Source organism: Cryptomeria japonica, chromosome 4 (genome assembly GCF_030272615.1).
Source record: "Cryptomeria japonica chromosome 4, Sugi_1.0, whole genome shotgun sequence".
Classification (NCBI taxonomy): Eukaryota; Viridiplantae; Streptophyta; class Pinopsida; order Cupressales; family Cupressaceae; genus Cryptomeria; species Cryptomeria japonica.
Window position 1 is genome coordinate 147,840,439 of NC_081408.1, and position 12,477 is coordinate 147,852,915.

The 12,477-nt window shown below is 33.6% G+C and overlaps 1 protein-coding gene across 1 annotated transcript; it reads left to right on the plus strand.

Moving 5' to 3' along the window:
• Positions 1-2,323: 2,323 nt before the first annotated feature.
• LOC131079855 (probable disease resistance protein At4g33300) lies at positions 2,324-11,881 on the plus strand. The gene is made up of 3 exons (XM_059218658.1): positions 2,324-2,994; positions 3,094-3,503; positions 11,162-11,881. Exons 1-3 carry the CDS (start codon positions 2,808-2,810, stop codon positions 11,384-11,386), a joined length of 822 nt encoding a protein of 273 aa, XP_059074641.1. The 5' UTR covers positions 2,324-2,807; the 3' UTR covers positions 11,387-11,881.
• Positions 11,882-12,477: the final 596 nt, after the last annotated feature.

Genomic DNA, 12,477 nt, shown 5'->3' on the forward strand with positions numbered 1-12,477 from the left:
TAAACACTCAGATCTAAGAACATAAATAAAAAATAAGGGTGTAAATTTTTGCTTAGAGACCAATACATTAAAGAGGGGTGAACCCAATAGGTCTAGCATCAAATCAGCAAGGATAAACTGAGAACTCTAATTAGATTCAATAGTTAATATTAGATGGCCTCTTTTTAAGTTGAATTGTAGAAATATTGAAATTAGGGTAAATGTGGTGGAATTGAAATAATTATGCATAAACAATGAGCTATAGTTGTCAGATAGAGCCACAAACCTAGATCTGAGCAATACAACTTTTCACCATCCAAAGCAAAATATGTTCGTCTCGAATAGGGTTTTGCCTTAGGTCAAACCCCAGTTTTGGATTTAACCATGAAATTGAAATGAATTGTTGTAATGGAAATGATTTCCTTTTGAGGAAAATGTTGAAAATGTCTGAAACACTAATGTTATACCTTTTTATGAATTTTTTATTGTCTTCACAAGGAATTAGGGTTTCATGTTGTCTTCATAAAACATAGAACATGAACGCCAACATAAATGCTTGAATCTTGACCTTACTTCTTACCCAATGCTTGAAAGAAGACAAATTACTTGCTCACTCGAATTTGAATGAATGCTTGATTGGTCAGATGTCAGATTGATTCAATGTATATACTAGGTGGTATCAAAATGAGATGGGTAGACCTCCTTTCATACTTGCTAGTAAAAAAAATAACTTTTCGACATGAGCTAACATGAAATCAAGATTCTCACTCATTTCAAATGATCATTAAGAGACCCTAAAATGGGCCTTGATTGGGAGGACTAGAGCAAAGGGCACTTGAGTCCCTAAGGACTGGGGCGCTAGTGCTTTGTTCTTGACCAATCAAAGTTGGGGGAGAAAGTGTCCATGTTGAAAAGAATGAGTTTATTGCATGGTGTGAGTAGAATCAGGGCTCTGATTAGGCGTTAGGAGATGAATGCCAAGTTGACAGCCCAAATGAGGATGAAATTGTAAGGGAGTACAATTTAGGATGCTACAAATACTATAGTATTTAGTTGTGAAATTCTCTATAGTTATTTGATGTAGAAATTATATTTTGTTTAGTCCTTCAAAGGGGAGCAATCCTAGAAAAAAAATTACTTTAGCGGGAAGCAATTTTGAATATTAATTAGAATAGGGAATACAAATATAATTCATTTAAATACCCAAATATAGAGACTAATTGCATAAATATTTAAACAAAAGTAACTAACAATGACTATTAAATTGGGTGAAACTCTACAAATGTTTAAATTTTATATTCTTAATTTTGGGTCAATTTTGTGTGGTGTGTGGTCAATCCAAAATATTGCAATATTAATTTTGAACAATAAATAGTCAATATTAAGAAAAGAGAGTAACATATTAGATTGGGAAAATTACAAACACAATAAATGTAATATTTCTATAAAAAGTTTGAGACATAGATAATATATAACCTAATATATAGAAATATGCATAAAGGGGGATGGGTGAAAGATCAAGAAGTAGTATAACTTCACATAATAGTGTGCCATTCATCTATAAATAATTTCTTTAAGTCATTCTATCAAATAGACTCAAAATAAAATAAAAAATTATATAGATATAAAAAATTGTTATTAAAATATTATCTATAATGAGAATAATAGTAAATAATATTTTTTTTATTTTTAAATAGAATTAAAATATATAAAGATGATAGTTTGTGCTGGATCTATTATGGGTTGGGGCCCTCCTCATTTTAATAAAAAATCATTCTCAAATGAAATTAAAATATATAAATATGATTTTTAAAGTTATATATATATCTGTCATTTAAATTTGAAGTAATAATTTTCTAAAAAATATATTTGAATAAAACTAGTTTTTGGAAGAACTCATTTTAGTTTAAATTATTAGGAACAATTGATGATTTGAAAGTGTAATATAAAAGATGAAATTGGGATAATGCTTTAGACTAAATTGATAGAATGGATACCTCTTAAAAATTCATATGATAGATAATCCTCAATCTTTCACTCCCAGCTAAAAAAGAATATCAAAAGTTTTAACCAAAAGGATATTAAAATAAACTCATACTCTCAATATAATTCGGTTATAAAAAATAAATAAATTTAATACGCAACCCTTAAAAAAATTCCCATATTAAAAAAACGGAAAGATTAAACAGATTATTGCCAAACTTCGAACCAAAAATATTCTTCTTTCCACTTTCTTCGCAACGTAAGAAACAAGTTGCAAATGATAACGAACATCGAATATGGAACATACAAACGTGGAAGAAAGAGAGTCCTTCAAAACGTCTTGATTCTAAGAACAAATCCTTGTGGGAAGTGTAGTTGGAATAGAAATGTAAGAGTACAGGCACATTTAGAAACGTTTTGGAATTCTTACATCGTCATTTTCCTTTTCCTTTCGTTACAGAGTTATGGAAACCAGCGCGAACACCTCGTGACACGTCTATTAGCTCTATAAAGTTTGGAAAGAAAAGAAATTTATAAGCTGAAGCAGCAGAAGAATAGTCAAATTCAAGTTCCAAATCGTAAAGAGTTCAACAAAAGGCTTTTATCAACAGTTCTGGAAAACCTCAGTTTTAAAATGTGTTTGGAATTCGATTCTACGAGTGGATTCTACGAGTGGATCCGGGCAGGAACATTTCCAGACACGTCTATTATTCTATAAGAGAAAGCCATCTCTAATAAGTTTGGAAAGAAAAGAAAATTTATAAGGTGAAGCAGCAGAAGAATAGTCAAATTCTAGTTCCAAATCGTGAAGAGTTCAACAAATAGCTTTTATCAACAGTTCTGAAATGGCAGACGATTCCACATATGGTGTTTCTGGAAAACCTCAGTTTTATGTGGGATTGGACAAATGTATTGGAGATTTGAGGGGACTGTTATTCCATAGCGAGGTGTCAATTGTTGGGTTGCAATGCATGGGAGGCGGTGGAAAAACTACTCTTGCTTTGGCTCTCTTGAATGATCCTCAAATAAGAGGTAAATATCAATAAAGGTGCTTTCCTTTAGATTTTATTAAAATACTGGTGCATGGTAAGGTACTTAGCGTAAAATAAATGTGTGTTTTCACGCTGGCAGGATACTTCCGCGATAATGTCATTTTCATCACCGTCTCGCAGTCCCCAAACCTGATGGGAATTTTAGAGACTATGTGGGAAAAGATTGCTGGAAGGAAGAGAGCAGAATTTCATAATTTGAAAGATGCACATATGAAGCTGCAACAATTGATTTTGAGTCAATCCAAACCAACTCTGGTGATTTTAGATGATGTATGGTCCAGAACAAATTTGGAAAATTTTCTATTTGAAGGACCAGGTTACAAAACCCTTGTAACCACTAGAGACAATTCCACTATTCCAACAAGCCCGACTACCCAGCTGTATCAGTTGCCATTGTTGTGCCCAGAGGATGCGCTGTCACTTTTCTGTTTCTGGGCTTTTGGACAGCCATCAATCCCAAGCACTGTAAATGCGAATATTGTAAAACAGGTATAATAATTTCTTCCCATTAATTATTGTATCGTGTTTTGAATGATTCTCCTAACTTTTAATCTCCAATAATGTATTCTTTATCCTTATTCTCCAATATTATCATTATCTTTATGGAATATATGGGAAATATTATCATTATCTTTATGGAATATATGGGAAATATTATCATCATCTCTATGGAATATATTGGCAATATAAAGTAGGTATAGCTTTTATCTAATTGTAGTGGTAGAAGCACTTATTCGAACTGCAAATACATTGGAAAAAGAAAATAGTGGAGGATTCCGAAACACGTGGAATTGTAAGAGACTTTCTTTTGTCCCAGTAACAGTGTATGTATCGTGCGGAATGTGATTTTAGTAACAAACAACAAATGTTAAAGATCGGAAGAGTTAATTATTCACAATGAATTATCCATTTAAAATATCTTTCTTTCAAATGAAAAACAGAGGAAAGAAATAAAACAGAGAAATATACTGCTACAGTAGAAATACACACAAAAATAATTCAAGAATTCAAACACAGAAAATTAAACAACTCAGAAATTGTATTGTGTGCTACTGCACAAAACAAATATTTTTATTGCTTACATTAAATCAGATTTACATCTCTCTTTTATAGAGAAATTTAAAAGTATATAGAAACTTCTAGAAAAATCATCATTCAGGACTTTTGCATGATCGATGGAAATAAGTACGCAAAACTGGTAGCTAAACGGTGGAACTAAATGTTCACGGTTTAAAAGTATATAGAAACTTCTAGAAAAATCATCATTCAGGGCTTTTGCATGATCGATGGAAATAACTTGTTTGCATGACTGGCAAACTGGTAGCTAAACAGTGGAACTAAATGTTCACGGTGGCAGATGCAGTTAAGCGGTGGATCCTGCATGCTCAAAGTGGAATTGAGGTTTAATGGTGGAACTGTCGATGGTTGCATGGTGGTAGACCTTTCTTGTGAAGGATGAGGCAGAGGACATGAAAAGAAAAACAGAGTATTAAAAGGAAACAGTGCAAACAGTGCAGTGAAATTTACTCATAAACCAATGTTTACAAGATCTACACCAAATAGAAAATTACAAGGCTGCTGTTTTCAAGTTTGTTTTCAAAAATAAAACAGTTTAAACTCCCCTGTTTCTAACTGGCTGTTGCTACTGCCCTGGATGTCTCTTTCAGTTGCTGTTATAGAAAATGTGTAGCTGTTCTGCTCTGCGCTTTTTTCTTCTCATTATCTCCAATAAAACTGACTACAAAATGACCACCAAACTTCTATTAAAAAAAAGACATTTCTAGAAGTTTCGTATGACTCAACCAAGGAGAAAAGTAAATACATTTTAGTTTTTGCTAGTTGGGAAGTCTTGCCTAAGAAGATATAGATTTGCAGTTTTACCAAAATCTGTCCTCTCATGCAAATTTCAAAATATTGATTAAATGATATTAGTTGGAAAACAAAATCTCACACATGTGAGAATATTTGCAAGATTTATTGGGGGGCCAAAAATGAGGATTTACAGTGGCAGAAATAAATGAGGCAGTTGGGATTAGTTTTCCAACACTCCCCCTTAATAACAACTGCTGCCATCCATGATGCCCAAGTTGTCTCTTTGATGAACAAAACTATCTCTTGTCAATGCATTTGTAAAAATATCAGCATACTGTTCTTCAGACCTGCAATGCTCCAAAATAACTTCACCATCATTGATTAATTCCCTTATAAAATGATACCTTGTATCAATATGTTTGCTTCTTTTATGGAAAACTGTGTTCTTGGATAGTGCAATTGCTGAATTGTTATCACAAAATATTGTAGTTGCCCCCTTTTGTTCATGTCTTAAATCTTTTAATATCCTTCTCATCCATATGGCTTGGCATGCTACCCCTGTTGCTGCTATATACTCAGATTCAGTTGTAGAAAGTGAAACAATTGGTTGTTTCTTGGAAGCCCAAGAAATGACTCCCAAACCCAAATGAAATGCATAACCTAATGTGCTTTTTCTATCATCTAAACTACCTGCCCAATCGTTGTCCGTGTAGCCAACTAACTTGAAATGATTTGTTGCACCATACAAAATTCCATATACCTTTGTTCCATTAACATATCTCATTATTCTTTTGGCTACCAACCAATGTGTCTCCTTTGGGGTCTCCATAAACCTTGAAATTAAACTCACTGCATATATTATATCAAGTCTTGTTGTAGTTAAATACATTAAACTTCCAACCATGCTTTTGTAAAAGTTTGGATTGACATTATTGCTACAATCATCTTTACTCAATTTAAGACCTGTGGTTGTTGGTGTTGGAGCAAACTTGCTATTTTGCATTTTAAACCTCTTCAAGATCTAATCTGTATACTTTGATTGACAAATAAAAATACCATTCTTCTTTTGATGCACTTCTATTCCTAGAAAGTATCTTAACAACCCTAGATCATTAACTACTTGTTGTTACATTAACTGTTTTCTCTAAGGTGCCATCCCATGCTTCCTCTTCAATAAATTGCACATCTTTGTTGATTATTACCCTTTTGGTTATTCGATTGTATAGTTTATATGCCTTTGATTCTTCGCTATATCCCATGAATATACATCTTTCTCCTTTGTTGTCCAACTTCTTTCTTAATTCATTTGGGACATGTGCATATGCCACACATCCAAACACTCTCATGTAAGCAACATTTTGTTTTCTTTCACTCCATGCTTCTTCTAGAATCATATTCTTTAGACTCTTGGTTGGACATTTATTTATTATATAGACTGCACATGAAACAGCTTCAGCCCAATACTCATTTGATAAATGTTTTTCTTTTAGCATGCTCCTTGCCATTTCCATAATTGTTCTATTTTTCCTTTCAGCTACACTATTTTGTTGAGGTGTGTACCTTGTAGTAAATTGTTTGTGAATACCATTATCCTTGCAAAATCTTAGGAATTCATTTGAGATATACTCACCACCTCTATTTTTTCTTAATGCTTTGATATAATATCCACTTTGCTTCTCCGCAAGGGCCTTGAATTGGCAAAAGTAATCAAATGCTTCATCCTTATGTTTCAAGAAGAAGACCCAAGTTTTACTTGTATAGTTGTCAATGGAAGTCATAAAATAATATCTTCCACTAATTGATGATGTTTGCATAGGACCACATAAGTCTGAGTGGACAATCTCTAATGGTGCTACTGCCCTCATTGACTTTCCTATTGGGAATGATTCCCTATGTTGTTTGCCTAGAATGCAACCTTCACATAATCTTGTCGGTTTCTCTATGAGTGGCAATCCCCTTACCATGTTCTTTCTATGTAATAGATTTAAGCCTCCAAAGTTTAAGTGTCCAAATCTCAAATGCCAGAACCAATTTTCATCCTTAATTTCAGCTTGAAATATTGTTTGGGTGATTGTTGCACATTTCCCTTTGTCTACTGGTTGTTGTGCTTGAGAAAATCCTGCCTTGAAATCTGGTTGTATCCTAAGGGGAAACATTCTATTATTTGTCATTTTTACTTTTGCAATAAGTTGATTGTTTGGGTACTTATCTAAGATTGTGCAATCTTCATTTTTGAAAAATACTCTATATCCCTTTTGAATGAGTTGCCCAATGCTCATCAAATTGTGTTTTAATCCAGGGACAATATATACATCTGAAATGAATCTTTTTTTCCCCTCCTTAGTTAGAATATTAATTTTTCTTTTCCCCATTACTGAAACATTGTTATCATTGCCTAATGTGACGTCTGATTTTATATTCTTATCCAAACTAGAAAATAGTTCTACATTTCCAGCCATATGATTGCTGCATCTTGAATCTAAAAACCATACATCCTTTTGTGGTTCTTGTGCAACATTACAAGCTAAAAACATGCTGCCCTGATTTTTCATTTTCTTTTGTAAAATTTGCATTTTGTTTCCTACTGTCATATTGTTTCTTTGTACATTCATTCAAATAATATCCATATTTTTTGCAATAATGACATTGGACTTGTGACTTATCATACCTTTGACTTTGGGGTTTATTATGATTGAAATTTTGGTTGCTACCTCTTCCACTTGAAGCTGATGAGTTACTTCTTCCACCTGAGTCTGATGGGCTACTTCTTCCACCTCTATATTGTAGCTTGTGTTTTGAAGGAATGCTCCAATGATGAATTTGTTTTTCTACTCAGCCTGTAATTCATCCACTGAAAAATTGAGAGAGATTCTTAGTCTCTTCTATGGCTACAAGAATTGGCATAAACCTTATAAGTAGGCTTCTCAATATCTTCTCAACTACTCTTCTTTCTTCAAGTGCCTCACCATGAGATCTGATTTGATTAATCGGTCCAATAATTTGTGTAAAAAATGAGTCTATTGATTCATTCTCCTTCATTACTATGGTCTCAAAGTCTCTTCTCAATATTTGTAGTTTTGTCATCTTTACTTTGTCTATTCCTTGGTATTCTATTTGCAAAATATCCCAAGCTTGTTTGGATTTTGTTGCACTTTGAATCCTTGGAAAAATGCTTTCATTGACTCCTTGGAAGATTAAGAAGAGGGCTTTTGAATCTTTCTTTCTATTTTCCTTCAATAAGTCTTTATGTGCTTGAGACAATGCATTATATGTTGTTGTATCTACTGGTTCTGGGTAGCCATTCTCAACAAATTCTCACAAATCTTAAGCACAAAATAATGTCTTCATTGTGACTGCCCAGTAGTCATAGTTCTTGCCATTAAATTGTGGAATCTATGGGTTTGTCAAGCTTGTGCTTGTGCTTGCCATTGTTGGCTGTGTAAATCTTCAAACTCCTTGAAATTAAAAAAAAAACTTCAACTCAAACAACCTTCAGCTTACAGACCTTTGGCTCTGATACCACGTGAAGGATGAGGTAGAAGACATGAAAAGAAAAACAGAGCATTAAAAGGAAACAATGCAGTGAAATTTAAACACAGAATTTGCCCAAATTTCTTTTCTATTTATCATAAACCAATGTTTACAAGATCTACACCAAATAGAAAATTACAAAGCTGCTACTTTCAAGTTTGTTCTAAAAAATAAAACAGTATAAACTCCCCTATTTCTGACTGGCTATTGCTGCTGCACTAGATGTCTCTTTCAGTTACTGTTATAGAAAATGTGTGGCTGTTCTGTTCTGCCCTTTTTTCTTCTCATTATCTCCAATAAAACTGACTACAAAATGACCACCAAACTTCTATTAAAAAAAAGACATTTCTAGAAGTTTCGTATGACTCAACCAAGGAGAAAAGTAAATGCATTTTAATTTTTGCTAGCTAGGAAATCTTGTCTAAGAAGATATAGATTTACATTTTTACCAAAATCTGTCCTCTCATGCAAATTTCAAAATATTGATTAAATGATATTAGCTGGAGAATAAAATCTCACACATGTGAGAATATTTGCAAGATTTGTTGGGAGACCAAAAATGAGGATTTACGGTGGCTGAAATAAATGGGGCACTTGGGATTAGTTTTCCAACATCTTATATGTGAGTGAAATTACCACATTCCAACATTCCCCCTTAATTTCGACCATATGCTATTTCATTTACAATTCCTTTGTTGATGACTATAGTCTTCTTTTGTCACTTTTTGATATCCCTATCCAAGTCTTCAGACTTTCTCCAATATTTTCTCTGGTTGATAACTTCTAACCATCTCTTGATCTTTTGATCTTTCTTTTCTTTTGACTTCCTCCAACTCCTAGGACAGTCTTTCAAACCTTGTAAACCTCAATTTGAATCTTTTTGCAAACTCAGTATTTCTAGACGTCTTGCTAGACAATATTTTTCTTTGATCTAAACATAAGGTTGTCATTGGGTGACTTCTCCTCTCTAGATCACCTTCAGATTTTTTGACTTATCCGTACCCAATACAAATCTGAGGTGGTTTTGGGTTACCATGAACCATCACACTAAGTGGTTTCTAACTAATCACAAAAACTAAGCATTACTCCTTGCTTCTGCAAGATTTCCTTTTCTTTTCAGTTGCTCCTTCCTTCCAGAAGCTACTGGAATCGCAATTTCCTCACATTACCCACAATTTGATTTGGGTCTTCTCTTCTTCAACATCAAATTTCTCCTAATGTTTAGCTCTTCTTTAATTTACTCTCTGATTTCTTCTAGACCTCACGCATGACTAGTAATGCAGGCTCTCCCTCCTTAAGCTACAGTTTCAGCATAACCATTGTTGACTCATTGAAACGATCTCCAAATCTCTACAATCTCCAAATATCTTGACAATAGCAGGCTCCTTCTGACTGCTACAGCAGTTAACACCAAGCTCTTCAATATCTTCACTATTAGATTCTTTAGAACTGATCTCTTTCTTTCTTTTCTCCAATGTCTTCAAACTTCACAACCTCAGCTTTTTCACTATCACTGTCTTCTTCTTATGCCTGCGGGATCCCCTTAATAGCAATTCTACATAGTGCTACAACCTTCTCATTAATAAAACACTATGACTTCTTTGATATGAATGCTTCAGAGAAAAACATCAACTTACAATTTCAAACTTCTGTGATATTTAGTGGTCTCATCATTTAATCTCTGCGGCTGGTCTTGCAATCTTCACAAAGGGCAACGATCAATCTGAAAATCCTCCAATACGAGCAATGACAAATCTTTTAACTGGTATTTCCTTTCGACAGATGATCTCCACAAGGCTGCGGCCTCACTCTTAGTCTGTGATTTCGTTTGACTAATCAGCGATCTTCTTAATTCTACAATCTTTCTTATCATACGAATCTTTAATCTTTGGCCTCTATTGGCTCCTTCCACAGACTGAAATTTCCTTACAGTGATCTACTCCCTTTTTTTACTTCTACATTGCCTTCACAAAATCTACCTTTGTGGCTTCTGCGAGCCCTACAAACTTTGCCTACAATTTAAGCTTCTCTGCCTCTTCCCTTTAGCATCTACAAGACCTCAAAAGATCTACAATCTTAAAATTCTCATTCCTCCGTAAGCGACCTCTAACACCAATATGAAAAACAGAGGAAAGAAATAAAATACAGAAATATACTGCTACAGCAGAAATACACACAAAAAGAATTCAAGAATTCAAACACAGAAAATTAAACAACTCAGAAATTGTATTGTGTGCTACTGCACAAAACAAATATTTTTATTGCTTCCATTAAATCAGATTTACATCTCTCTTTTATAGAGAAATTTAAAAGCATATAGAATCGTCTAGAAAAATCATCATACAGGACATCTGCATGATCGATGGAAATAACTTGTTTGCATAAACGGTGGAACTAAATGTTCACGGTGGCGGACGTAGTTAAGCAGTGGATCCTGCATGGTCAAAGTGGAATTGGGGTTTAACGGTGGAACTGTCGATGGTTTGCATGGTGGTAGACCTTTCTTGCATGTGGGTGAAATTACTACATTCCAACACCAAATAACTAAATAGTTAGATTACTATCATATTGAGGGAATTATAGAACTCTAGAAAATTCTGAAGTTGTGTAGTTTTTCTCCCAAATTATGGCCTATATTACACGCAGGATTTTAATATCATATTGAACTAATTATAGAATTGTAGAAAATTTTGGAGTTGAAATTAGGTTTTCTCCCATTATTATGGCTTACATGACATGTAAGAATCTTTATTTCCTTCGAACAGGGCTTTTTATAAATTTTCTATACCTTTCTTTGATTACAGGTGCAAGCAAAATGTGGCGGCTTACCACTTGCTGTAAAGGTGATCGGAAGCTGTCTGCATGGGGAACCGCATGAGGTTTGGGAGAGGGCAAAGGACAAGATTTCTAAAGGAGAATCCATATCAGATTATCACAAAAATGGGCTTATTCGATTATTGGAGATCAGTATCGATTCCTTAGATGATGTAGCCAAGGAATGCTTCCTAGATTTAGGATTATTTGCATAGGAAAGGAAAATATGTGCTGATGCGCTGCTGGACATTTGGGTTTATGCTCGGAAAATACAGTGGCATGACGCTTTATCCATCTTATCGGATCTTGCAAGCAGAAACCTGTTGAATTTGACTAGCACGCCAAGGTATTTGCCTTTACCATATGGGGTTTTTTTTGTTATCATGGTTAAACTATAAGCTGACGTAGTAGCACTTATCAGGTCAGTAAACACACTTTAATATTTTGTCCTCGCAGCCCAACTTATACTCCATCCGAAGACATTTCTTTGTCTTGTATAAGTCACGAACTGGATATCTTGTAACTTCGTAGCAGGTATATGCCTGAAATTACACGTCTCAGTCGCTTATACTGTCTGCAGATAGTACAAATGCAGAGTATAAATAAATAAATAAAAATAGTCTATGAGAAACATTTAACGTGCTAAATGAAAAGAAAGGAATTTGAAATGTAAAAGAGAGCTAAAATAGTCTGTCTGCAGATAGTACAAATGCAGTGTAACGTGACCAAATAAAGAAATCGATTTCAGACGTCAGCCGTGTCGTAAAAGAAATTTAAAATGGCCTGTCTGGAGATAGTACAAATGCACAGAAAATCCATGAGAAACATTTAACGTGCCATAAGAAAATAAGAAAAGAAAGGGATTTAAAACGTAGAAGAAATCTAAAAACGTCGGTCAGCAGATAGTATAGTGCAGAGTATATTAAAATAATAAAACATTTTCAGTGTATGAGAAACATTTAATGTGCCATAAGAAAAGAAAGGGAAATCATAACATTTTCAATCACATCAAATATGGAAAAGTTTTCAAATTGAAGGAACGTGGAAGTGTTCTATCTAAGACTAACAAAGCTTCTAACGCATGAATAAAAAACATTATTTTCAAATTGCATGGTTTAAGAAAAGTGATAGATGTATAAAAGTCTTTATTCAAATATATTCAGAATGAGTTCCAAATATATTTAGAAAAATTAATGTAATGTATGCTGATAGATATTCATATTGAAAAGCAATTTTTTTTTTTTTTTAATCTTAAGTAAAGCATTAATCTAATTCTTTTTTACTTCTAACAAATATTAAACAATAT

What these genes read in the sequence shown, in the direction of transcription:
- LOC131079855 (XM_059218658.1), top strand. Translation starts at nt 2,808, where the DNA reads ATGGCAGACGATTCCACATATGGTGTTTCTGGAAAACCTCAGTTTTAT. An exon ending in GAATGATCCTCAAATAAGAG is followed by an intron (nt 2,995 to 3,093) that starts GTAAATATCAAT and finishes TCACGCTGGCAG; the next exon opens with GATACTTCCGCGATAATGTC. An exon ending in ATGCGAATATTGTAAAACAG is followed by an intron (nt 3,504 to 11,161) that starts GTATAATAATTT and finishes CTTTGATTACAG; the next exon opens with GTGCAAGCAAAATGTGGCGG.